Source organism: Kryptolebias marmoratus, linkage group LG7 (genome assembly GCF_001649575.2).
Source record: "Kryptolebias marmoratus isolate JLee-2015 linkage group LG7, ASM164957v2, whole genome shotgun sequence".
NCBI classification, from domain to species: domain Eukaryota; kingdom Metazoa; phylum Chordata; class Actinopteri; order Cyprinodontiformes; family Rivulidae; genus Kryptolebias; species Kryptolebias marmoratus.
The window spans coordinates 2,248,595-2,276,350 of NC_051436.1; the positions used below are offsets into that span (position 1 = coordinate 2,248,595).

The 27,756-nt window shown below is 38.5% G+C and overlaps 2 protein-coding genes and 1 long non-coding RNA gene across 4 annotated transcripts in view; all 3 read right to left on the bottom strand.

Moving 5' to 3' along the window:
- Positions 1-3,108: 3,108 nt before the first annotated feature.
- Positions 3,109-27,756, bottom strand: part of LOC108228922 (alpha-tectorin) — a 28,144-nt gene continuing 3,496 nt past the window's right edge. The window contains exons 1-14 of one of the 2 annotated variants that reach the window (XM_017441528.3): positions 7,241-7,390; positions 6,899-6,974; positions 6,571-6,812; positions 6,221-6,377; positions 5,999-6,071; positions 5,798-5,860; positions 5,466-5,668; positions 5,179-5,310; positions 4,906-5,090; positions 4,531-4,682; positions 4,204-4,446; positions 3,949-4,111; positions 3,697-3,789; positions 3,109-3,336 (exon numbers count right to left, since the gene is read on the bottom strand). In XM_017441528.3, coding sequence (XP_017297017.1) covers positions 3,697-3,789; positions 3,949-4,111; positions 4,204-4,446; positions 4,531-4,682; positions 4,906-5,090; positions 5,179-5,310; positions 5,466-5,668; positions 5,798-5,860; positions 5,999-6,071; positions 6,221-6,377; positions 6,571-6,812; positions 6,899-6,944 — 1,752 coding nt within the window. In that variant the 5' untranslated portion in view covers positions 6,945-6,974; positions 7,241-7,390 and the 3' untranslated portion in view covers positions 3,109-3,336. Of the gene's footprint in view, positions 3,337-3,696; positions 3,790-3,948; positions 4,112-4,203; positions 4,447-4,530; positions 4,683-4,905; positions 5,091-5,178; positions 5,311-5,465; positions 5,669-5,797; positions 5,861-5,998; positions 6,072-6,220; positions 6,378-6,570; positions 6,813-6,898; positions 6,975-7,240; positions 7,391-27,756 lie in introns of those variants that run through there. The other variant, XM_037976340.1, reaches the window with a different exon arrangement.
- Positions 14,698-18,935, bottom strand: LOC108251282 (pancreatic secretory granule membrane major glycoprotein GP2-like). The gene is made up of 14 exons (XM_017441527.3): positions 18,778-18,935; positions 18,471-18,546; positions 18,143-18,384; positions 17,769-17,925; positions 17,547-17,619; positions 17,351-17,407; positions 17,019-17,221; positions 16,795-16,926; positions 16,519-16,706; positions 16,153-16,304; positions 15,819-16,058; positions 15,554-15,716; positions 15,286-15,378; positions 14,698-14,925 (listed from the first exon to the last, which is right to left on the bottom strand). Exons 2-13 carry the CDS (start codon positions 18,514-18,516, stop codon positions 15,286-15,288), a joined length of 1,746 nt encoding a protein of 581 aa, XP_017297016.1. The 5' UTR covers positions 18,517-18,546; positions 18,778-18,935; the 3' UTR covers positions 14,698-14,925.
- LOC112449963 lies at positions 26,710-27,607 on the bottom strand. Its single transcript, XR_003038512.2, has 2 exons — positions 27,447-27,607; positions 26,710-27,225 (listed from the first exon to the last, which is right to left on the bottom strand). It is a non-coding gene; the product is annotated as an uncharacterized LOC112449963 (long non-coding RNA).

Below are 27,756 nucleotides of genomic sequence, written 5' to 3' on the forward strand. Positions count from 1 at the left end.
CCCCCCCCCCCCCCCCCCCCTTTGGGGGCAGGTGAGATAGTAGGGATGTGTCATGAAGTTAGTAAATGCTAATAAAAGTGAAACTAAAAATGTTAAACAATTATCTTATTTTTTGATACTTTGCTTCTAAAGAACGACGAGGTTCATCCTTAAAGATACCAGAAGGAGCTCAGTGTAGAGCTGCTGCTCCTCTGCAGTGAAAGGAGTTATCTGACGGGGTTTACTAATCTGATCAGTCGCCTCCTACTGGAGGTGGTTAGAGCATGGCATATCCTTCTAGGAGGAGAACCCAATCAAGAACCAGATCCTACCAGAGGGATTATATAACCTGAAGTTCCCCAGAAGGAGCTGTAAAAATCAGAGGGGACAGATTCTGATCAGATCATAAGTCAGGTTTAGGGTTAGGGTTAAAGGTCAGGGTTAGGTTTAGGTTCAGGACCAGAGGTCAAGGTGAGGGTTAGGTCTGGAGGTGAGGGTCGGTGGTTCCAGCTACCCACTAAATAAAACAAATAACACAAACCAAACCTTCACCAGGTACCACTGCGTTTAGTCTGGTGATCCAGACTCCTTCAGTCTTCCTCCTCTCAGCTGTGGACCACCTTGGTTTGCACTGCAGAACTGTGGCTGTCAGCGACTTCCACCTGCGCTCCATAAAACGCTGCACCACAGGACTGAGCAGGTTTATATATATATATATACAGGGTGAGCCATTTCTATGGATACACCTTAATAAAATGGGAATGGTTGGTGATATTAACTTCCTGTTTGTGGCACATTAGTAGGAGGGGGGAAACTTTTCAAGATGGGTGGTGACCATAGTTGGCCATATTGGATCCAACTTTTGTTTTTTCAATGGGAAGAGGGTCATGTGACACATCAAACTTATTGGGAATGTCACAAGAAAAACAACGGTGTGCTTGGTTTTAACGTAACTTTATCCTGTCATGAGTTATTTATAAGTTTCTCAGCACTTATAAAATGTGTTCAAAGTGCTGCCCATTGTGTTGGATTGTCAATGCAACCCTCTTCTCCCACTTCCACTTCCTGGAAAGTGGATTGGTCGTCGTGGGCCAGTTGAATGGCCCCCAAGGTCTCTCGATCCGACCCCCTTAGACTTTTATCTTTGGGGTCATCTGAAGGCAGTTGTCTCTGCTGTGAAGATACGAGATGTGCAGCACCTGAAACTACAGATACTGGAAGCCTGTGCTCGCATTTCTCCTGCTGTGTTGCTGTCAGTGTGTGAAGAGTGGAGAACACACTGCATTTTCACAGGAGATGTGATTTCTTGCATTCCTGCTAAGTACAGCAAGGCCAGCAGAAGGCGCTCTAGGCCAGGACGTGAGCAGTTTATGCTGGGAAAGTAATGTGGAGTGTTGAGTGAAAAGGAAACAAATAATTATTTTGACAATACTGTATTTTTATCTTATCTACAAGTAAGCTGACTTTCCAAAACCCTTTTTCTGGTCATAGCACATTTAAATAAAGCAAGACTTAGTGCTGTAATTAACCATGAGGGGAAATTAAATTATCATGCAGCTCATTAGCTGTGGAGAGATTGTCTGATTTTGTGAATTAAAGCTTCCAGTTTATTCAGTGTGCTTGTGTCCACAAAGAATCTGACTGAGTCCAACCTCCTGCCAGGGTTGTTTTCACCAACAACTTTTTGGCGAGAAGGAAAATAAAAGCCATCATCTGCACAGGAGGGATATGAGAGGTCATTCAGGCTAATCCTTTGGCCAAAGGAGGTGGTAAATATGGGAGAGAAAAGGGGTTCCAAAGGTAAGCTTTAAGGAACTAATAGATACAATTTTCACAAGCTGCACATTGAAGAAATGTAAATACACTATACATGTTAGGATAAAATGTTCTCTGCTGTGTCTTAAACTGCAGTCAATATTAAGGCCCCATCCACACAGAAAAGCTCTTTTCAAAACAGTCTTTTTATTTTCAGTTTCTAAAAATATCCTTGTAAACAAGGGACTGTTTCTAGAAATGCTTTTATTCACACTTAAACACAAAAAATGACTCAAAATGCTGCAGTAATTATGTCAGGCCCGTATGTAGAGTAGTAATACGGTAATTCTTTAATTCTACAGGAGTGTTGGTCTTTTAAATCTATTCCTTTAGTTTGCATGTTTTTAATGCAGTGGTGTCCAATTCTGGTCCTGGAGGGACACTATTCTGCATGTTTTACTTGATTCTCTGCTTTGACACATCTGATTTTAATGAATAAGGGATTAACAGGCTTCTGCAGAATTTGAAGACCTGCTGAAAAGCAGAGAAGCAACTAAAACATGCAGAATAATGGCCCTCAAGGACCCGGACTGGCCCCCACTGCTTTAAAGATCTACACTGTAGATCCTTTTCCAAAACATTAATCTCCTTATTCTTTAAAAGGTTGCATTTAGACTGTCCACATGAAAATGCAAGGGTGGCGATTCAGAATATTTTCACTCTAAAACCTAGTTTCCAAAAACATTGTTTTTATGTGGACACCCTGAAACAATAAAATGTTTTGCATACTCAAAAAATGTTATTTCTGAGTAGATGGAGGTTCAATCTTCATGTTGTGCTGAACTTCTCTGACTGATTTTAGATCAGATTAATCCAGAGACACTCCAGGCTTTAGACATGTATGCATTACTGACAATACTTAATTATCCTTATTTGAATGTAATCTTTTTTATTGGGTCTGATAATCAAGTCGGTGTTACATTTATAAATTGACCTTTAAAGAAAACAAAAATCAGGTTCTGTTCTTTTTGTCTCAGAAATTTTATTTGCATGCAGTCTACTACATTGTTTTAGAAAAAAGTTACAGATAAAAGAAGCATAGATTGTTAAACAACCTATACAGTAGAAATAACAATACACAATTTAAAAAAGTAAAAGTAAACACAGCTAAATTTATTCTGTCTAGCGTATAAACCCTGAGTGTCACTTTTTAAAAGACTAATTATAAATTAAATGTTGAATTGAAATTTTCTCCAAAATCTACCTGTAAATCTGTGATTTACAATATATATTTGATTATATTAGCATTTCAATAATTTATAAAAATTATATTTATAAAAGTTTAAATTAGGTTTTCATGAATTCACATTTAGCCCACACAGTTCCCAAAATAACAAGGCTGGAAAAAGATTAATTTAAGAGTCTGTCATGATTGAGTGTTTTGTCCTGTCCTGTCAGCTGTGAGAGCAACCAAAGCTTCATCACTGCAACTGGAGATGAGCTCATCCTTTCACACATCCAGTCTCTGGATCAGGACTCAGGTCTGGGGTCATTGTTGAGGTTGGCAGCCAGTAGGTCAGTCAAGGTCACCGTGGAAACCATCTGAGAAGGTAATTGAATAAAAATGTCAGTTATTTTTCATTTACAAACATGTTACCTTGCTCCATGTTTTATCTATTTGCAGCCTTCTAGCTCTCAGTTCTTCCTTCTAAAATCTGCTAATCAACTGTTTCTGAAGACATAACTTCACCCTGACCTCTGTGTATCAGCCTGTAACCATCTACGATTTTATGTTCTTCCAATTCAAAGTATTTATCACAAGATATATCTTAAACAGTAAGATCAAAAGATAATGTCCAGTTCGATATACTTTTAGGATGAATTCAAGTTATTTTATATAAACATATGCTCTTACAAATAAAAAGCAACAAATTAATATGAATTATAAATGAAGAGTCTTACCTATTTCCTCCAGCCCATGCTGATGAGGGCTGGTTCATCCTGGGTGTATTTGGACCTGGCAAATCTACGTCTCCTTTTACTTGAAGGGCACATCTGAAAGGCAGAAACAGAGAATTTAAGTCCAAAATATGGTCAATCGGGGCTGATTCTGCAAGAACTTATAGTCAAAGCTTTCATTTAAAAGTAAAGAGCAGCCATTCTGGTTCAGGAGTTTTATAAACAGTATTAAAGCTGTAAAGCTTTTATGCGTACCGGGACACAGTTGTTGTCCTTTTTGAGACACAGCCGGAGTTGGCAGTGCAGATGGACATTATCAGGATGTCTGGTGAACTCAAACATGTTAAAGGAGAAGCGGTTGGAAGTTCCTACTCCATTTCCCTTCACACGCACTGTCCCATCATCAGGGTTTGCACAGCTGAAAAAAATAGAAAACAGTGTTTTAAGTAAAATTCACAAAGGATATGTCATAAATGGAAGTCATTGGCCACATTTAAGAACATCTCTCACCCATCTATGATCAGGTCATGTCTGGGTTTGCTGTCAGGATCCGACACACTGGTTGCCCAGCAGGAGTCGGTCACCACGGCGATTGTCTCTTCATCCAGCCCATAGGTCTTCAGCTCCACCCAGACCTTCTGATTGAGCTTCACTTCAGTTCCTGTAGCTACAACTTTAGTGCACTTTTCGTCTATGTAGGGGATCATGGACACATTGTAAGTCCATTCTCCAGATGTGATGCGGCCCACATAGCTGCAGAACAAAAAGACATAAACTCACACACTAGAAGACATAAAGTTATGTATCATGACTAAAACAAAAAATCACAGCCAGTACCTGTTGTCCATGATGGTGAAGGAAACGGTCCTCAGGTCAGGTTGACGATGGAAGCAGGAAAACTCAATGAACACTTGGTCGTGGCGAACGATATCGCCAGTGAAGTTCTGGTTTATGATGGCGTTTGTGTAGTTGATTTCATTGTCAACGGACTGCAGGATGACACATTCAGATATTGGAAAATTGAGAAAAGCTCATTTATCTTTCTACATTTAGGTTTGTGCAGTCTTTAGATCTTTACTGCTTCTAATGGACTCAAAAGAGGTTAAACATAACAACAACCAACAAAACATAAAAACTACAGAAGTTAAGGAGTAACTGCAGGACGAGCTGAAGGACATTTTCTCTTTCTCTTTACTTGGATATGGAACCCACCAAGATTGTTGCTCCACAGAGGTTGCTGGTGTCGAAGTTGAAAGTCACCATGTTGTTCTCATTCAGCTTGCCTTTGCATGTCGGGTCAACGAGATGTAAGACTTTGTGGTCGATGCCTCTTTCCTCCAGCAGACAGTTAGCGAGAGTGAGGGAAGCAGAGTTATGCTCACAGACTGTTGGATCACCTAAAAACATATATGCAAAGGAAAAATCATTCAGAATGTGTTTTTTCAGTTACTCAGTCATAATATGCATATGTCACGGATGTCATACCAAGAGTGTTGGATGCTCTGTACGTGCAGCCAAAGTCAGCTCTGCAGAGGCAGGCAGGTTCTCCACTGAACTTCCAGCCACAGAACTCATGATCGCTGCAGATTACATCCTGACAATAAGCCTTGGGTGGAGCTACAGAAGAACACAGAATTACCATATGTTATTCTGAAAGCTTTTAATTAGTATTTACATATATATATATATATATATATATATATATATATATATATATATATATATATATATATATATAAACATTACTGACAGTTCTGTATTTAAGGTCTTACAGCATTCGGCCCTAGTCCACCAGTCTCCCAGTTCATTGTGGCCGACCAAGCTGCAGGCTCTGGCATAGGCCCACAGGAACTGGGTAATGAGACCATCCTCTAAAGGATATCTGCACATAGTTTCCTTGCAGGCATCTATGTAAGGTGTTGGGTCAAGATCAGCGTTACAGGAAGTGAAGGCGTATTTTGTCAGGATGTTGCAGCTAATTCACACAGGGAAGAAAAGATAATTAGTGACAAACCTATATTCTTTCTTCATTTACCATGTGATATAACATGAGCAACGTGTAACACAGACAGATGTTTCCTGTTGTGTAGATGAACGTGCTCACCGTTTAGTCACTGCTTCACAGTCGATTGAACTGTCAGGAGCTTCTGTGCAATCGGTCTCACTGCTAGGGGGCGACAAACAACACAAGTTTAAGATTTTCCTTCCCCTTCCTCTGTCTCATTCTAAAAAGACTCAAAACATGTCAGAAGCTCATTCATTAACCAGTAGCAGAGCAGAAACTGAATTTGTCAGGAGGTGATACCTGTAGCAGTTGTAACCACTTGAAACATCGCTGGAGTCAGTACACAGACCAGTCAGAGTTGAATTAACAGGAACTGAAAAGTTTCCCAACAGAATGCATGTCAGAAACGTATTGCTAATAAAATTTGGTCAACACAACCAGTAATTTAATAAAAGGATTATGTTTAAAATGTTTAAACAGATATTTGAGACTTAGGGTTAGTTATAAGTGTATTTTTTCTACCTTCCATGGAGATCTGTGCTGTGGTGCCATCAAAGAACACATTTATGGTGTATTCAGTGGTTGTAAACTCTGCAGTAACTCCAGTTTCATCCTTGACTACGTCAACACCAAAAAAGTTTCGGCTAGTGCTGTTGATGGACATCACTACATCGTTCACCTGCATCAACAAGAAGAGTTTGAGGAAACATTGAGTCATTTAAACACTGAGAAACAAGCTGGACAGCCACTGAGTTTATGAATCTGCAATTTCTGCAGGAAGATCAGGAGTTTAAGGAAGAGGAGGGGGTGGTAGAGAGTCCTTTAGATTAAATGTTACTCTGATATCTTTCCTGCAGTTGTTTGTAACTTACCAGGACTCTGCCTCCTTGTTCCAGGACAATTTCATCAGCTGAACTGCCCACAGTCAGAGTCACACTGTCCACAAAGCTCACGTCTCTATGGCGACGTTCCCGAAAGTTGGCAACCACTTTCAAGTCATTGCCAGAGTCTGCTAGCAGAGAGTACGCACACCGATCTGTCACATTATTAAGATGACCCTGAAAGTCAATGACAGTGGGGCCGGTCAAGGTGCAGATCTCAGCTGTAGCAGCACCTACAAACATGGAGACAGATGAACGTTGAGTTACAGACAGTAAACACTTTGAATATTTGCCACTAAGTGTTGTTTTTCTAGATTACCTGTCAGTGCGATGAGAACGCACAGGTAGAGCAGGGGGCGGTGCATCTTGGAGGCTTGTCACACAGCTAACAAGAGCTAGTAGACACACAGATGAGTAGAAATTCTTAGTAAAGAAGGTTCTGTGCAGGTAAGTGATGGTTTACACTTAGAAATGCTCAGCAGAAACCAGAATCATTGACCAGAACAGCAACTCGTTCAGTAAATATAGATCATTTTCTTATCAGATATTCACCGCTCTGGTCTGGTGTCTACCTTCATACATTTAAAATTGTGTTCTATATCACATCATTTACTGTGTTATCAGAGTCTAACTAACAGTACAGGAACTTAGTCAGTCTTACCGTTTTCAAAGATTAGGGCGATGAAGGCTTCTGTGGAGGAGACTCTCTGAAGATCTTGCTGCAGTTGAACAGATTTGTTTGGTGATGTCTCTGTCTTGAGAGCACTGATCTGTGTCTTCCTCTCTGTCTCCCCTCTTTTTATCTTCATCCTCTCTTCCATCCACACCCAGAAAAGGGTGTGGATGATTGATTTCCACGTGATGATAGAGTGGCCTTAAAGTTGAAAATAACTTTGTTATCCTCATAGTGAAATTAGGTTAGGAGGTGGCACTTGGCAGAAAGAAACAGGAAGAAATAATGTACATACCAAACACATTAACATATGCATGACAGATAGACAGACAGACAGACAGAGAGACAGACAGATAGATAGATAGATAGATAGATAGATAGATAGATAGATAGATAGATAGATAGATAGATAGATAGATAGATAGATAGATAGATAGATAGATAGATAGATAGATACTCTAATGATTTAATGATCTGATCTAGTAGTATGTGTTGAAAAAAACTCTCAGCTACAACCACACCAAACTTTAGCTCAGTATCTGTTAAAACCACAGTAATGTAGCCATTTTTGTGTATGATTAGGGAAATAGGGGTGGTGGCCATCTTGCATTGGTTGACTCCAAAAGTTAATCAGTTGTAGATGGCAACGCAAAGATTTCTTTCCAAAGGTTTCATTAAAATGTGTTCAGTGGTTGATAAGATATTTTACTGACAAACAGTGGTCTAAACCTAAACCAACTCCCTACCTAAAAAAATGAGGTTCTGCTGCATCAGGACCGGGTTTTGGTCCAGATAAGGAATCCTGTCAAGATGGGTGATTATTCCAGAAAAGGTTCTAACAAGGTAAATAAAAACCAGGCATACAAACACACATTCACACACATATTATATATTGATATAATATTAGGTATTTGTAATAAACATCCCCATTTAAAATGTTTAATGATCCAATTTTGAATTTTTACATTAGTCTGTAATTATTGTTTCGATGTTGATCTTTTAATTCAGATCTGATGACTAATTGAACACGTTAAAGTAAAAACTTCCCTGTAATTACTTTGATTATCGTCTGCTGCTGAAGGCATTGACAAAGCAGCAATAAAATCATGCAGCTTGTTAGGATTAAGTTTTTATGGGGACCAAAGTATGGTCCTAATAAGATGGAACATCATATTTTAGGTTTAGGGCTAAGGTGAAAAGCCACACAAGCACGAGGAGAACGTGCAAACTCCACATTGAAAGGCAGAGGCAAACCTGCAACCTGTTTGTTGAGTTAAAATATTTCAAACAAACTCTGGAGGAAGCCTTTGAAGCATACCGCCATACCTTTTAGTTGATTTGCATAATGAGAATGACCTATTTATTGCGATAAAATATTTAGGACACAATTAATACAAGGTTACAATTATTTAATATAAGAATGACACCACAGTTTTCACAGGTTTTAGTTTAAAGCCTGGCATTCCTTAAAATAATGCATATTGCAGTCTACCCTTTGTGTCAGAATTTTGGACTAATAATATATTATGTTGAGAAATGAAAGCTTTAAAGTCATTTTCTTCATGCAATGATAATAACATAAGGTGCAATGTCATGCAATATCTCACAAGATCTACTGAATCTAGTAATTTGTGTTGAAAATAAGTCTCAGCCACAACCACACCAAACTTTAGCTCAGTAACTGTAAAACACACTGTGATGTAGCCTTTTTTGTATATGTTTAGGGGAAAAATCTGTGGTGGCCATCTTGCATTGGTTGACTCCAAAAGTTAATCAGTTGTAGATGGCAACGCAAAGATTTCTTTCCAAAGGTTTCATTAAAATGTGTTCAGTGGTTGATAAGATATTTTACTGACAAACAGTGGTCTAAACCTAAAACAACCCCCTACCTAAAAAAAAATGAGGTTCTGCTGCATCAGGACTGGGTTTTGGTCCAGATAAGGACTACCAGTCCTGTAAAGGTATGTGATTATTCCAGAAAAGGTTCTAACAAGGTAAATAAAAACCAGGCATACAAACACACATTCACACACATATTATATATTGATATAATATTAGGTATTTGTAATAAACATCCCCATTTAAAATGTTTAATGATCCAATTTTGAATTTTTACATTAGTCTGTAATTATTGTTTCGATGTTGATCTTTTAATTCAGATCTGATGACTAATTGAACACGTTAAAGTAAAAACTTCCCTGTAATTACTTTGATTATCGTCTGCTGCTGAAGGCAATGACAAAGCAGCAATAAAATCATGCAGCTTGTTAGGATTAAGTTTTTATGGGGACCAAAGTATGGTCCTAATAAGATGGAACATCATATTTTAGGTTTAGGGCTAAGGTGAAAAGCCACACAAGCACGAGGAGAACGTGCAAACTCCACATTGAAAGGCAGAGGCAAACCTGCAACCTGTTTGTTGAGTTAAAATATTTCAAACAAACTCTGGAGGAAGCCTTTGAAGCATACCGCCATACCTTTTAGTTGATTTGCATAATGAGACTGACCTATTTATTGCGGTAAAATATTTAGGGCACCATTAATACCAGGTTACAATTATTTAATATAAGAATGACACCACAGTTTTCACAGGGTTTAGTTCAAAGCGTAGCATTACTTGAAATAATGCATATTCCAGTCTACCCTTTGTGTCAGAATTTTAGACTAAGATTATATTATGTTGAGAAATGAAAGCATTAAAGTCATTTTCTTTATACACTTTAAATGCCGTTAGGTGAAATATCTTATATAATATCTCATGTGATCTAGAATGACCTTTTGTTTCTTGTATTATGTGTTAAAAATGGACTCTCTGCTACTACCACAGGCGTTTGGTGTTCCAGCACAGCCTGTATCTTGTCATTCTGAACTCATGATTGATTGAGCATTTCAAAGTTAACGCCTGCAATTACTTTTATTATTACCAACCTGTGAAGGTGAAGGCAGAGTGATGATGGTTTTTTCCATGTTTCTGTGTGTGTCTGTTCTTTTTCTCTTTTTTCTGTCTTTATTATGACCTTTTCTAGTAAAATCACCTATATGTTGTCAAGATCCGTAGTTCTTATGGGGTCCAAATCTAGTCCTAATATGATGGAACATCAGTTTTGGGTTAGGGTTGTGTTAAGGTCTAACTTGAGTTTAGGTTAAGGTTATGTATGTGCTTGGGGGGCAGCAGTGGCTTAGGAGGTAACCGGTGGGTTGCCCTCTCTGTCCGTCTCAGCCGTTGTGTCCTTGGGCAAGACACCTTGCCTACTGTTCGGTGGCGCCAGTGTCATGGCAGCCTCATTGTCAGTCTGCCACAGGGCAGCTGAGGCTAAAATGTAGCTTACGACCATCAGTGTGTGAATGTGTGGACGAATGGGTGAATGACTGACTGTAGTGTAAAGCACTACACAAGTCCAGGCCATTTACTTGTAATGCATGTTTTAGTTTTTAGCTGGTGTTTTGTTTCTTTTAGTGTTTAGATAGTGTTTGACTTCTTTCAGCTTCAACGACTCAGTTTCAGTTTCAGCCAATTTTTGCAAAGTCATTCAGGCCTGAACTTTCACACTACATTTTCACAGAAAATGTAATATCTCTAGTTATTACTATCATTAATTTCAATATTTGACACTTCTTTTATATTTTACAAACAAACATTTGTTGTTGAGAAAACATTAAACATTTCCTCCATCTATGCGTGTAATGTGATCAAAGTTATCTCCACAGACCAAAACTCAGCTGTCCGTCTACACCTCAATGATAAGGGGAGCTGTTCTGAGAACAGTTAAGTTGAAAACTCAAAAAAATTTCTGTGTCACTTACCTGTTACCTGGCATCAGGACCTATATATTATTATTTTTTAAGGTTCATATAGTTCAAACAGAAGCTGAAACCTGAGCAGAAATTTTGGGCTGTTTTGATTGAGTGGTTCCTAAATGTTGTTTTTAACCTTGAGGGGAAATTAAATTATTAAGCAGCTCACTCGCTGTGGTCGCAAGGTAGTTGGTGCCTGTTGCGGTGGCAACCCTCGAACCCGCTGGTGGACACCAGCGGTGATGGATGCTGTCAGACTGAAGAAGGAGTCCTATCGGGCATTTTTGGCCTGTGGGACCCCAGAAGCAGCTGACAGGTACCGGCAGTCCAAGCGGCATGCAGCTCAGGTGGTCGCTGAGGCAAAAACTCGGGCATGGGAGGAGTTCAGAGAGGCCATGGAGAAAGACTTCCGCACGGCTTCAAGGCGATTCTGGTCCACCATGCGGCGTCTCAGGAGGGGAAAGCAGTGCAGCACCAACACTGTTTATAGTGGGGGTGGTGTGCTGCTGACCTCGACTCAGGACCTTGTGGCTCGGTGGGCGGAATACTTCGAAGACCTCCTCAATCCCACCAGCACGTCTTCCACTGAGGAGGTGGAGCCTGGGGATTTTGGGTTGGGCTATCCAATCTCCGGTGCTGAGGTCACTGAGGTGGTTAAAAAGCTCCTCGGTGGCAGGGCTCCGGGGGTGGATGAGATTTGCTCAGAGTTCCTTAAGGCTCTGGATGTTGTAGGGATGTGTTGGCTAACGTGACACTGCAATATTGCGTGGACATCGGGAGCAGTTCCCCTGGATTGGCAGACTGGGGTGGTGGTCCCCTTATTTAAAAATGGGGATCGGAGAGTGTGTTCCAACCACAGAGGGATCACACATTGCGGGCAGTAAGTCAGGTTTGTTTCCAGTGAGAGTTGGACTCCGCCATAGTTGCCCTTTGTCATCGATTCTGTTCATAACATTTATGGACAGAATTTGTAGGCGCAGCCAAGGTGTTGAGGGGATCCGTTTTGGTGGCCTTCGGCCTTGGCTTCATCAGGCCATGATCTGCAGCTTTTGCTGGAGCAGTTCGCAGCCAAATGTGAAGCAGCTGGGATGAGGATCAGTGCCTCCAAATCCGAGGCCATGGTCTTGAGCCGGAAACGGGTAGAGTGCCTTCTCCGGGTCGGGGAAGATGTCCTGCCCCAAGTGGAGGCGTTTAAGTATCTCAGGATCTTTTTCACGAATGAGGGAAAAATGGAGCGGGAGATCGACAGGCGGATTGGTGCAGCGTCTGCAGTGAAGCAGGCGCTGTACCGATCTGTCGTGGTGAAGAGAGAACTGAGTCAAAAGGTGAATCTNACTTTTCAAGATGGGTGGTGACCATAGTTGGCCATATTGGATCCAACTTTTGTTTTTTCAATGGGAAGAGGGTCATGTGACACATCAAACTTATTGGGAATGTCACAAGAAAAACAACGGTGTGCTTGGTTTTAACGTAACTTTATCCTGTCATGAGTTATTTATAAGTTTCTCAGCACTTATAAAATGTGTTCAAAGTGCTGCCCATTGTGTTGGATTGTCAATGCAACCCTCTTCTCCCACTTCCACTTCCTGGAAAGTGGATTGGTCGTCGTGGGCCAGTTGAATGGCCCCCAAGGTCTCTCGATCCGACCCCCTTAGACTTTTATCTTTGGGGTCATCTGAAGGCAGTTGTCTCTGCTGTGAAGATACGAGATGTGCAGCACCTGAAACTACAGATACTGGAAGCCTGTGCTCGCATTTCTCCTGCTGTGTTGCTGTCAGTGTGTGAAGAGTGGAGAACACACTGCATTTTCACAGGAGATGTGATTTCTTGCATTCCTGCTAAGTACAGCAAGGCCAGCAGAAGGCGCTCTAGGCCAGGACGTGAGCAGTTTATGCTGGGAAAGTAATGTGGAGTGTTGAGTGAAAAGGAAACAAATAATTATTTTGACAATACTGTATTTTTATCTTATCTACAAGTAAGCTGACTTTCCAAAACCCTTTTTCTGGTCATAGCACATTTAAATAAAGCAAGACTTAGTGCTGTAATTAACCATGAGGGGAAATTAAATTATCATGCAGCTCATTAGCTGTGGAGAGATTGTCTGATTTTGTGAATTAAAGCTTCCAGTTTATTCAGTGTGCTTGTGTCCACAAAGAATCTGACTGAGTCCAACCTCCTGCCAGGGTTGTTTTCACCAACAACTTTTTGGCGAGAAGGAAAATAAAAGCCATCATCTGCACAGGAGGGATATGAGAGGTCATTCAGGCTAATCCTTTGGCCAAAGGAGGTGGTAAATATGGGAGAGAAAAGGGGTTCCAAAGGTAAGCTTTAAGGAACTAATAGATACAATTTTCACAAGCTGCACATTGAAGAAATGTAAATACACTATACATGTTAGGATAAAATGTTCTCTGCTGTGTCTTAAACTGCAGTCAATATTAAGGCCCCATCCACACAGAAAAGCTCTTTTCAAAACAGTCTTTTTATTTTCAGTTTCTAAAAATATCCTTGTAAACAAGGGACTGTTTCTAGAAATGCTTTTATTCACACTTAAACACAAAAAATGACTCAAAATGCTGCAGTAATTATGTCAGGCCCGTATGTAGAGTAGTAATACGGTAATTCTTTAATTCTACAGGAGTGTTGGTCTTTTAAATCTATTCCTTTAGTTTGCATGTTTTTAATGCAGTGGTGTCCAATTCTGGTCCTGGAGGGACACTATTCTGCATGTTTTACTTGATTCTCTGCTTTGACACATCTGATTTTAATGAATAAGGGATTAACAGGCTTCTGCAGAATTTGAAGACCTGCTGAAAAGCAGAGAAGCAACTAAAACATGCAGAATAATGGCCCTCAAGGACCCGGACTGGCCCCCACTGCTTTAAAGATCTACACTGTAGATCCTTTTCCAAAACATTAATCTCCTTATTCTTTAAAAGGTTGCATTTAGACTGTCCACATGAAAATGCAAGGGTGGCGATTCAGAATATTTTCACTCTAAAACCTAGTTTCCAAAAACATTGTTTTTATGTGGACACCCTGAAACAATAAAATGTTTTGCATACTCAAAAAATGTTATTTCTGAGTAGATGGAGGTTCAATCTTCATGTTGTGCTGAACTTCTCTGACTGATTTTAGATCAGATTAATCCAGAGACACTCCAGGCTTTAGACATGTATGCATTACTGACAATACTTAATTATCCTTATTTGAATGTAATCTTTTTTATTGGGTCTGATAATCAAGTCGGTGTTACATTTATAAATTGACCTTTAAAGAAAACAAAAATCAGGTTCTGTTCTTTTTGTCTCAGAAATTTTATTTGCATGCAGTCTACTACATTGTTTTAGAAAAAAGTTACAGATAAAAGAAGCATAGATTGTTAAACAACCTATACAGTAGAAATAACAATACACAATTTAAAAAAGTAAAAGTAAACACAGCTAAATTTATTCTGTCTAGCGTATAAACCCTGAGTGTCACTTTTTAAAAGACTAATTATAAATTAAATGTTGAATTGAAATTTTCTCCAAAATCTACCTGTAAATCTGTGATTTACAATATATATTTGATTATATTAGCATTTCAATAATTTATAAAAATTATATTTATAAAAGTTTAAATTAGGTTTTCATGAATTCACATTTAGCCCACACAGTTCCCAAAATAACAAGGCTGGAAAAAGATTAATTTAAGAGTCTGTCATGATTGAGTGTTTTGTCCTGTCCTGTCAGCTGTGAGAGCAACCAAAGCTTCATCACTGCAACTGGAGATGAGCTCATCCTTTCACACATCCAGTCTCTGGATCAGGACTCAGGTCTGGGGTCATTGTTGAGGTTGGCAGCCAGTAGGTCAGTCAAGGTCACCGTGGAAACCATCTGAGAAGGTAATTGAATAAAAATGTCAGTTATTTTTCATTTACAAACATGTTACCTTGCTCCATGTTTTATCTATTTGCAGCCTTCTAGCTCTCAGTTCTTCCTTCTAAAATCTGCTAATCAACTGTTTCTGAAGACATAACTTCACCCTGACCTCTGTGTATCAGCCTGTAACCATCTACGATTTTATGTTCTTCCAATTCAAAGTATTTATCACAAGATATATCTTAAACAGTAAGATCAAAAGATAATGTCCAGTTCGATATACTTTTAGGATGAATTCAAGTTATTTTATATAAACATATGCTCTTACAAATAAAAAGCAACAAATTAATATGAATTATAAATGAAGAGTCTTACCTATTTCCTCCAGCCCATGCTGATGAGGGCTGGTTCATCCTGGGTGTATTTGGACCTGGCAAATCTACGTCTCCTTTTACTTGAAGGACACATCTGAAAGGCAGAAATAGAGATTTTAAGTCCAAAATATGCACAATCAGGGCTGATTCTGCAAGAACTTATAGTCAAAGCTTTCATTTAAAAGTAAAGAGCAGCCATTCTGATACAGGAGTTTTATAAACAGTATTAAAGCTGTAAAGCTGAAAGCTTATAAAGCTTTCTTGCGTACCGGGACACAGTTGTTGTTCTTTTTAAGACACAGCCGGAGTTGGCAGTGCAGATGGACATGATTAGAATGTTGTCTGAACTCAAACATGTTAAAGGAGAAGCGGTTGGAAGTTCCTACTCCATTTCCCCTCACACGCACAGTCCCATCACGAGGGTTGGCACAGCTGAGAAAAAGGAAAACAGTGTTAAAGCAGAATCAGAATGTATGTTCACAAAGGATATCTGATAAACGGGAGTCATTGGCCTCATTTAGGAACATCTCTCACCCATTTATGATCAGGTCGTATCTTGAGGTGCTGTAAGGATCCGACACACTGGTTGCCCAGCAGGAGTCAGTCACCACGGCGATTGTTTCTTCATCCAGCCCCTGGGTCTTCAGCTCCACCCAGACCTTCTGATTGAGCTTCACTTCAGTTTCTGTAGCGACAACTTTGCTGCACTTTTCGTCTATGTAGGGGATCATGGACACATTGTAAGTCCATTCACCAGTTGTTATGTGCATATAGCTGTAGAACAAAAAGACAATCACAAGTTAGATCTTATAACTCACACACTAGAAGACAAAAAGTTAAGTATCATGACTAACATCACAGCCAGTACCTGTTGTCCATGATGGTGAAAGAAACGGTTCTCAGGTCAGGTTGACGATGGAAGCAGGAAAACTCAATGAACACTTGGTCGTGGCGAACGATATCGTCAGTGAAGTTCTGGTTTATGATGGCGTTTGTGTAGTTGATTTCATTTTCATCATACTGGAGGATGACACATTCAGATGTTGGAACTGAAATAGCTTACGTACCTTTCCTTATTTAAATAATTGAATTTTGTTACATCTTTATCTTGATGTTCAACATAATAACAACCAACAAAACATCAAAACTACAGAAGTTAAGGAGTAACTTTGTTGAATTGCAGGACAAGCTGCAGGAGATTTTCTCTTTGTGTTTAGTTGGACATCAAACCCACCGAGATTATTGCTCCACAGAGGTTGCTGGTGTCGAAGTTGAAAGTCACCATGTTGTTGTCCTCATTCAGCTCACCCTTGCAGGTCGGGTCATAGAGATGTAAGACTTCATAGTCGATGCCTCTTTCCTCCAGCAGACAGTTAGCAAGAGTGAGGGAAGCAGAGTTATGCTTGCAAACTGTGGGATCACCTGAAAACATATATGCAAAGGAAAAATCATTCAGAATGTGTTTTTTCAGTTACTCAGTCATAATATGCATATGTCACGGATGTAATACCAAGAGTGTTGGAGTCTCTGTATGTGCAGCCAAAGTCAGCTCTGCAGAGGCAGGCAGGTTCTCCACTGAACTTCCAGCCACAGAACTCATGATCTCTGCAGATTACATCCTGACAATAAGCCTTAGGTGGAGCTACAGCAGAAAACAGACATTTTATTTTTTAAAACAGTTTTATTTTAAAAATGGAAAAAAAAATGTTCTGCAAGAAGATGTTAAGGTCTTACAGCATTCAGCCTTGGTCCACCAGTCTCCCAGTTCATTGTGGCCGACCAAGCTGCAGGCTCTGGCATAGGCCCACAGGAACTGAGTAATGAGACCATCCTTTAATGGATATCTGCTCACAGTTTCCTTGCAGGCATCTATGTAGGGTGTTGGGTCAAGATCAGCGTTACAGGAGGCGAAGGTGTATTTTGTCAGGATGTTGCAGCTAATTCACACAGGGAAGAAAAGATAATTAGTGACAAACCTATATTCTTTCTTCATTTACCATGTGATATAACATGAGCAACGTGTAACACAGACAGATGTTTCCTGTTGTGTAGATGAATGTGCTCACCGTTTAGTCACTTCTTCACAGGCAGTTGAATTCTCTTCTGTGCAATCGGTCTCACTGCTAGGGGGCGACAAACAACATGAGTTTAAGATTTATTCTCCTTCTGTCCTCTGACTTGTTCAGAAAAGACTTATAACATGTCAGAAGCTCATTCATAAACCAGTAGAGAGCAGAAACTGAGCTTGTCAGGAGGTAATACCTGTAGCAGTTGTAACCACTTGAAACATCGCTGGAGTCAGTACACAGACCAGTCAGAGTTGAATTAACAGGAACTGAAAAGTTTCCCAACAGAATGCATGTCAGAAACGTATTGCTAATAAAACTTGTTCAACACAACCAGTAATTTAATAAGAGGATTATGTTTAAAATGTTTGTACAGATATTTGAGACTTAGGGTTAGTTATAAGTGTATTTTTTCTACCTTCCATGGAGATCTGTGCCGTGGTGCCATCAAAGAACACATTTATGGTGTATTCAGTGGTGGTAAACTCTGCAGTAACTCCAGTTTCATCCTTGACCACGTCAACACCAAAAAAGTTTTGGCCAGTGCTGTTGATGGACATCACTGCATCGTTCACCTGCATCAACAAGAAGAGTTTGAGGAAACATTGAGTCATTTAAACACTGAGAAACAAGCTGGACAGCCACTGAGTTTATGAATCTTATAATAATGTCACAGAAGTAAGATGAGATTCTGCAGGAAGATCAGGAGTTTAAGGAAGAGGAGGGGGTGGTAGAGAGCCCTTTAGATTAAATGTTACTCTGATATCTTTCCTGCAGTTGTTTGTAACTTACCAGGACTCTGCCTCCTTGTTCCAGGACAATTTCATCAGCTGAACTGCCCACAGTCAGAGTCACACTGTCCACAAAGCTCACGTCTCTATGGCGACGTTCCCGAAAGTTGGCAACCACTTTCAAGTCATTGCCAGAGTCTGCTAGCAGAGAGTACGCACACCGATCTGTCACATTATTAAGATGACCCTGAAAGTCAATGACAGTGGGGCCGGTCAAGGTGCAGATCTCAGCTGTAGCAGCACCTACAAACATGGAGACAGATGAACGTTGAGTTACAGACAGTAAACATTTTGAATATTTGTCTCTAAGTGTTGTTTTTCTAGATTACCTGTCAGTGCGATGAGAACGCACAGGTACAGTAGGGGGCGATGCATCTTGGAGGCTTGTCACACAGCTAACAAGAGCTAGTAGACACACAGATGAGCGGAAATTTTTAGTAAAGAAAGCTCTGTTCAGGTTAGTGATGGTTTACACTTTTAAATGCTCAGCAGAAACCAAAAACACTGACAGAACAGACATGCCACTTTGATCTAATGTCAACCTTCATACATTTAAAAAGGTTTCTGTTTTTTATTATGTTATTTACTGTGTTATCAGAGTCTAACTAACAGTACAGGAACTGAAGACAGTCTTACCGTTTTCAAAGATTAGGACGATGAAGGCTTCTGTGGAGGAGACTCTCTGAAGATCTTGCTGCAGTTGAACAGATTTGTTTGGTGATGTCTCTGTCTTGAGAGCACTGATCTGTCTCTTCCTCTCTGTCTGTCTTCTTTTTATCTCCATCCTTTGTTCCATCCACACCCAGAAAAGGGAGTGGATGGTGGATTGTTAAGTGATGATGGAGTGGCCTTATAGTTCAAAGTATCTTTAATATTGTCATAATGAAATTAGGTTGGGAGGTGTCACCTGGCCAAAGAACAGAACGAAACAAGGTGCATACCTAACACGTAACAAATGCGCAATTGAATTTTGTGGTTACCTCCCTCTAGCTTGATCAATGTCCTGTTTTGTTTCAAATCTGGGTCATTGCAAAATAAAATTTTTGTATGAAATATTTTTGTATGAATAAAGGTTTTTATTACTCTGCTGTCAGCTAACTTTTACCTGTACAGGTTAAGAGGCTCGTGCATCAAATGCAATGAAAATGATCAAAATAAAAAACGTTTTCATTATTTTTACTATTTTCAAAGTTTGACCAAAACAGTCACAGAATTTGATCAGTGTTTTTAGGTAAATAGAAAGCACTTTATAGTCCAAATACGTGTTTTCGTTCAGAATTTATGAAACAGTAACAATAAACACAAAAATTATCACTTGAGAACAAATGAAAATAAATTTATTTCTTCAGGTAACCTGTTTAAAAACTACAGTTCAAAAATGAATAAAATGTCCTCCTTCATACAGAAGAGAAACGGAAACTCCTTCAATTGAGGGATAGTTTTAGGATTACCCTAACCCTAAATCCTAAAAAAAAAATAATAATTGTGTTATTTTTTTTTTGTAACCTGTCTATAAATAAGTGTATATAATCAAGAAACACTTTTAGAATAAGTTTTGCTATAAACTGTTCATTTTAAATCCATATTATTATTGTTGATTCTGAATCACAAAGAAATATGGTCAGCATGAGGAAAGATCCACCCAGAAAGCTGACGCACAAACAGTACACCACCACACCTTGGTGCTAGATTTGCATATTAAGTCTGAATGATTTACTGTGGCAGCTGAAACTAGGTAACAATCCAAAACAATAATGACACTTCAGTTGTCCCATTTTCTGTGTTAAGACATCAAACAAGTGTTTACCTTAAAGAGTTCAAACAAACACTAGTTCCGATGGAAACAGAATCTAATGCTGCACATTTGTGGCCATGGGAGCATAAAGACAGTAGACAAACAGGCAAAATCATAGATCCTAATAAAAGCAGACACTGTATGCATTCTGTCAAGTGAATATTTATTTAACTACTGCAATAATATTATAATTCTATGCTTTGATAATACAAAACTTTTAAGCACTTGGTTTATAAAGGTTGAACTTTATTCATTATACTAATTTTATCACTCTTTATTTAAAACTTCCTTGTCAGAAGTTAATGACTGGACTTCTCAGAAGAGAAAAGTGTGACCTAGACACTGGGAGCATGATTATTATTGTTATTACCAAAACATTTATATAGTTTCAATTTTCTTTATAAAGAAGCCAACTTTTACTGTTTCTGTTTACAAAACATTATTATCAATTATTAATTTATTAGAAACATGGGAAATGTTCTTAAATGACAAATTTAAAATAAGATTCATCACAGCAGACACTGGAATGTCATTTGGAGTGGCTAAATTACAAAATATATAACAATCAATTTGTCTTATATGTCATATGGATTACCAAAGTCTGCATCAGATGTTGGACAACCGGGACATTCTGAGGAAGAAATGAGCTACGGGAACAAGACATTCCTGGACAAAGGCAGAGAACTTCACACTGTTGGAATGCTACTATACGAGCGGAGGGGCTGTACATATACACTCATCCTGTTACAAGTCCTTGTTAACACAACTAGCTAATCAGCCAAGCACATGGCAGCAAATCAATACATTTAGGCTTGTAGACGTGCTGAAGCTCCATTTGACCATGAGAATGGGAAAGATGAATGTGGTGCCAGGCAGTCTGAGCATTTCAGAAACTATTGCTCTGCCTGGATTTTTATGCACAACCATCACTTTAATTTAATTTGTGTTGACAACCAATTAAACAGGTGTACTTAATAAAATAACCTGTGTGTGTGTGTGTGCGTGTGTGTGTGCGCGTTAGTAGATGTGGTTTAGCAGGACATTTGGTCAGAATACACACCACACTCGAAGGACATTTTGGATTAACAGGACAGGAGCGGTGTCCTGCTAATTTTGACAAAATTCTAAAAATGTAGAAGGGTTTCTATTGGTCCATTAACCCTAAAAATGCAAAAAACAAAACAAAACAAGATGTCCGTTTAATACACATAAACCTGATTTTGTGTATAAACTGTGTATCACAGCGCCCCCGGAGGCAGGTTGTGTAATAGCAAGACCTCATGAATTTTCACACAGTGTCTTATTCTGATTGGCTGTTGTGACACCCCGAAAATGGCCCCACACAATTATGTGAAAAATCTTTGTTGTTTTCCTATGCGCATAATAATAATAGTCTTGATGGACATGCTGCATATGTTCATAGTTCTCTGCATACCTTTATCTTCTCATTCTTATTAAAATGAGAAGGTGGGTCCAAACTTTTGACTGGTAGTATAAGTCCTAAATGAGTGTATGCTTTTGTTTTGTTTTAGTTGGTTAGTTAGTTTGTTCTGTTGAAGAACAAGCTGTGTTGAGAGTGGATCTTTTTTTTTTTTTTAATTACAGGTGTAAAATTTTTCCTCTGCATGGCAAAAAGTTATTAATGTAGATTTAAGGTTTTAAGTTAATTCCTAAACAATTACTGTATTTTCTTTATGAATTCACAATTTAAAAGGGGAATAAACAGACATTACATTAGTACAAAACCTCTAGCCAAGAAGCATTGTTACAACAAGTGAAGGCTCGCCACAATTTCAACCTGGCAGACTCACCCAGCTGTCCAGCATCAGTCATCGCGGATCCTCGCTCTCAGCTGCCAAATCGCATCCAGGTGCAGGATATAAGGCTCTCCGTCCACGGCTCCTCCTGCTCGCCAGCCAAGTCTCGTCCCACCGCCTCCCCGATCTCCACCCTCGCTTTCTTATGCTCCTCTGGACTCCTCTCCACACCACCACCAGGTCCGGGTCCTGGGGGAAGACTACCCTAATCTCTCACCCTACTTCGATCATTCAAGCTCACAGCGGTTCTCTGCAAACTCGTCTTCTGCTGGGGCCTGAACGCCAAAGACCTCTAGCCAATAAAACACTCTAATTGTCTTTATCTCTCTGTGTGAGTCTCTCCAGGTTGAAATAATATACCAACCACAAATTTCCTAATTGTTTTAAAAATGTTTAAAGTGGAGTTGGTTTTAATTAATGATTTATTTTGTCTTTGTTTCTAGTATCCCTGGAAACTGCTAGGAGAGCAAAAAAGCATCCATGGTTTTCCATAGAGGTTACCGCGGTCATGAGACATTTTGGTAAACACATTAAAAAAGGAAACTGGCCACTATGATTGAATGCCAGCAATGCAAGAAGGCTGAATATGTTTGGCCTTTTTAATACACAGAAATATCATGTTTGTGTATGTGTAAGGACATGGTCCTGACAAATAAAGTTGGCCCTGGCAATTACTGATTGTGTCATGGGCGGAGCTAAGTACCTCATTATCGTTGTCCTCTTAATACAGCATTGCGTCAGGTTCTTGTATTTTGATTTCTGATGTGTTTATCTTAACTTTAAAGTTAGATTTGTGTTGTATAGCTCAAACAGAATTTTTGAAGATTTACTGCATCTTTCTACCATAAGTGGAAGGAGGTGTCTGTTTAGTGTTGCAAAAAACTGGTTTGAAAAAATTGTCCGGCTAACTAGCAAAACCAGTATATGTGTGTGTAGTCAGTAGTGTCTGTTGTGATGAATCATTTTTAAAGAAAGCTTCACTTGTTTTTTTTTTAAATTAAGAATTAAAAATAATGTTTTGTAAACAGTATCAGCAGAAGTTGGCCTATTTATAAAGAAAACTGAAACTATATAAACAGTCTTAGGGGAAAAACCTTCTTAAATAAACACCTTCTTGTCGGAAGTTATTAACTGGGCTTCTCAGAAGAAAAGAAAATGTGACCTAGAAACTAGAAGCATGATTATTATAGTTATTATATATATATATAATTTTTTGTTAAAATAACACAGGGTTTATTCTGTAAAACTAGTTCATAATAGTAGGAAAAAGCAGAAAATTAGCTGGGTTGTCTTGTGATTGACAAGTTGTGAACACTGTGTGCAACATATGCCAAATGGTTTGCACCTATACTTGATAAATTTAACCCTCACTTGGCTCATAAAGTGTGTCAATCTTCTATATGTATTATAAATATGAAAAACACTGTGCTTGCTTAACAGTTTGTTTCCAAAAATGTAAACTTGTATTTTTTTGAAAACAGAATGAGTTATAAAATCTGGAAACACAAACATTTTCCCATGATTTGTTTTACTTTTTCCACACTTATCCAGACCTGGAAAATACTAAAAGGCAATTCCTGTACTTTTATATACTTATAAAGAAAGCTATTCTATTCTGTTCTGTTCTGTAACAGCATATTTCCATTTGTAAAACAATAGAAAAGAATCTTATTTTTAGACATATTTGCTGTCAGGTGACGAATAGCACCTGTGACGGTGAACACTTGCAGGAAACAGCCAGCAGGTGACGGTATGACATCCAAATTCATTTCCAATGACCCAAATGAGTCATAGGATAAATGTGTGGGTCAGTGAGTCATGTGACTGTGATTGTTCTGACAACGCCTTATAAACTTCAAACTTTTAACTCATAATCAGAACTGGAGAGGGTTTATTTGATGAGAGGTGAAATGTGTTCAACAGGCAAGAAAGGAAGTCTAGTTGGATTCTTTTCAAATCTTAGGATTGCCATGTTCTGGATGGTTGTGGGTAACAGTTGTAAATAAAATCAGGAGACAGCTGGTAAAAAGCCAGAAACTTTATTACATGCATGTAACAACACTATAACAGAACACATCCATTTACTGTGTGAACTTCATGACACCCTGGACAGGTCGCAAGTCCATCACAGGGACACACAGAGACAAACAGCCTATTTAAAAGTAACAAACAGCTCCTCAGTAGTTTGTTATGGTTGTTATGGTTGTGAGCACCACACTGAACATTAAGCAAAGCATGAGTGACTGCTGTATGACCTATATGAATATTTTTTTGTATCTCTTTGAATGGCCTTTTTGTTCACCCATGATTTGCACTTTGGTGAGGGGTGTGTTGCCTGGGGTGTGTATCACAAGGTGAGAAAAAGCAGTTGTGATTCCAAACCTTGTTCACTCACCTGGCTTGAAAAACATGAGGTGGGTTGAGCTCAGATGCAAAGGTCTCTGTTGACTGCAAGCAGTAACTGATGTAAGCACTCTATATTTTTCTTGCACACGTGTAACAAATTTAATAGTTGCAATAATTCGTAGAGTTGTGAATTGGAATCAAACAACGACTCAGCTTGAATCCTCGTGCACACCATCAGTCAAGTGCTGTTAAAAAAAGGTTTGCTCTTGCAGGATTCCTGGAATATAAACTATGAAACTGGTGAGTATCAGTTACTTCTTTCAACCACTAACAGCTTCATCACAGCTCTGGAATGTAAGGTATGGACACACCAACAGAGACTTTGTTGCAAACTTAATTAGTTTCCTGTTAACCTTTGCCAGAAAAAGTGGTTTCATTGGTTTGTGCAAATAGTTTAATGGTGAATAACAGTTAAAGATACATACTTAGGAGCACAGTTGTAGCTGGTATTTATGACATATAGTCTTTCTCAAAATTGTGCAATTGTCATTGAACAATGTTGTAACATTGAAATGCTTGTAAACTTGACGATGATAATGATCTCTTTAATAAAAACTAGGTAAAACACTGTGGTACATTGGAGCACAACTACCCACCACTGGTCAAAGACAACTAGTTGGATAGATAAGACGTATTGGTCAGTTTAGAGGGGAGTATGAAGTTAAGTTTATTTGTATATGACATCTCAGCACAAGGCAGTTCAAAGTGCTTTACATCATAAAAACACAAAATTAAAAAGTCAAAAATATCATACAAAAAACAACAACATTAAGTGTTTCATATGAAAGCCAAGACAGGGCATGCTTAGAAATGTATTTTTATGACTTTATCTTGAGACATTTGATTTATGTTACCTGTTCTTACCTGTTACCTGTCGTTACCTGATTTTACCTGTTGTTACCTGTTGTTACCTGTTCTTACCTGTTTCCACCTGTTTTCTTGAAACAGAATTGGATGTTTTGAACATGTACTTTAAATAAATGTTATTCTTTGGTGAATGAAGAGCCTTGTGAACCCACAGTCAAGAGATCATGGGTGGAACATCTAATTGAACATCATGTCTCTAACAGGAAGAATGTGTCGCCACCTGCTGGCTGCGTTAAGTAACTTCAAAACTTTAGCTGCCCAACACCCAGCCACAAATGTGTCTGCAAATTTCATTCTGTTTTTAACTTCTCAGAGATGGGTCCAGGCTAAAAACACTCATGTGAAAAATGGTATTATAGTAATTAGTTGTAGATGTACAGTACATCCAATTATTATTGGTTTCTAGGAGTTTCTAAATAATCTGTAAATTGGTTAATGAGATATTTTACTACCAGACAGGTACAGACAGTCAATTACTTGATCGCCTGCCTTTTATGATATAGTGGGTGAGAAGAATTTGTCATCAATGATAACATTTAGAGTCTTTGTGATCTTTTGTTGGCAAGTGAGGAGATTTCTATGTTGTGATGAATCTACCGACACGTCTGAATTACCAGAAGCTAATTGATTTAGTTGAACGTTTTGTTTCTTCATTCATTTTAAAATATCAGAAAGAGAAGTTGAGATTTGAGCAGAAATGGATTTTTATGGCGATAAAGAAAAGTAAAGCTGGTTATCATTTTCACAGCAGGCATATGAAAGGTCATGAAAGCTAAAAACACCTCCCAGGGAGGTGGTGTTTGCTGCAAAAAGGTGTTCCAACACGAAGCTTTTTAAGCTCATAGATAAAACCTTCACAGTCCCAATCAGTAAAGATATATCAACACAGTGTTAGGACAAGATGATCCACTTATAGGGTACTGTGATTAAAGAACCTTTTAGACATTAATTCAAAACAACTCAATGTGAGCTCTGAACCTTAAGGCTGAAAATCCAGAAACATAAACTATGATTGTGGAAGAACCATAAAAGATATTAAACTGTGATTTCAATCATGCAAAATCCAACTTTCAAAGTTGAAGCTCATTAGGATGGGGCATCTATGGAGAAATCCAAAATCATGTTAACAAAGTCTGGAAGTGTTGGTATAATTTCTGCAATCTAAGAGAAACCCAGATTACAGAAATCCTCATTTCTGAAAAAATATTATTATTTTGATTTTATCAGATATAATTCAGAATTTCACATCAAGATTTTGTGGGTTAGGGTTACCCTAACCCTAAGTTTTTAAGAAAACTTTCTTAAAAAAATGGTGATGAGGTTCAGAGTTTATATCTGAACAAACTGTGGACAATTTTATGGTCTTGTACCACGAAGATGTTAATCATATACAGGGTAAACATTAAGTTTAGTTAAATCTTTTATTTATTCCAGAGTATCTCTGTTGGATTTTAGATCAAATTTAGCCAGAGATGCTCAGGGTTGTATGTAAATGTGTGGTTCAGTAGTTTATAACAGATGGATAAATTTGGACTATATTTAGTCCAAACCATTTAAAAACATCAATCACAAGTCTGTCTGAAAACTCTTTGCAGTTTGTTTGGATGACCATTTGCAATGGCCCCAACAATTAGGTCACCGTAACAAATATCTCTTGAACTTTTTAAAGAAATAATCTGGTTCTGATTTTTGTCTCAACAGTTTTATTTTGATGATTTTTTAAAGTTCTTCAGAAGCTCATAAATACAAGAATCACAAATCATTAGGTAACCCAAACATTCAAAAGACAGTCATGCAATACATAGTTTGAAACTGAAAGTAAGTAGAGAATAAATTATAATGTATGAATTACAGATTATATCTGACCATAATTAGAATTTCAGTAGTTTATAACAGATTATACAAATCAGTTTTTAAATTAGGTTAAATGAAGCCCAAACAATTCCTTAAATTGTTTTACATAAAAAACCGGTAAAAGATTCATTTCAGCCTCTCATTAATAATATTTTTGTCCTGTCCACACAGCACTTCTGTTCAAACAGCAGCTAATTCTAGCTGTGTGAGTTAACGAATCTTCATCACTGCAGCTGGAGATGAGCTCATCCTTTCACACATCCAGTCTCTGGATCAGGACTCAGGTCTGGGGTCATCATGAAGGTCGGCAGCCGGTAGGTCAGTCCGAGTCACCATGGAAACCATCTGAGGAAAGAATTAGATGAAAATGTGACTCATTGCTGTTTAGCAGAAGCTTCATTTCTCTCTGCATTACATCTCTGATTTCTTTTCTGCCTTTTGCTTTCACTTCTTATATCTACTAGGCAGCTGTTTCTCAGGGTATGACTTAGACCTCAGTCTGAATGGTTTGTTTCTGTCACGCAAAAAGCAACAAAATCATTATGAGTTAGAAATAACAGTCTTACCTATTTACTCCAGCCCATGCTGATCAAGGCTGGTTTTTCATAGCTGTATTTGGACCTGGCAAATCTACGTCTTCTGGCTCCGCTGCAATCCTGTAAGGTAAATACAAACAGAAATAAATCAACTTTTTAGACAGCAGTGATTCTACAAAGAACTTAATGACAAATTTTACAATTAATTTCTGACAGTAAACTGCTAGAAACTCTTTTAATGAACATTAAGAACAGGGTAAGGGAGGACTTATTCTGGTCCAAAGCTTCATGTAAGCAATAATGTACAGATTTATTTTGTTAAGTTTTCAGGCGTACCGGG

Coding starts and splice junctions, on each gene's coding strand:
- LOC108251282 (XM_017441527.3), bottom strand. CDS start 18,516: ATGCATCGCCCCCTACTGTACCTGTGCGTTCTCATCGCACTGACAG. Junction 17,926..18,142: donor AACAAGGAGGCAGAGTCCTG/GTAAGTTACAAA, acceptor TTGTTGATGCAG/GTGAACGATGCAGTGATGTC. Junction 16,707..16,794: donor CAGAGACTCCAACACTCTTG/GTATTACATCCG, acceptor ATATGTTTTCAG/GTGATCCCACAGTTTGCAAG.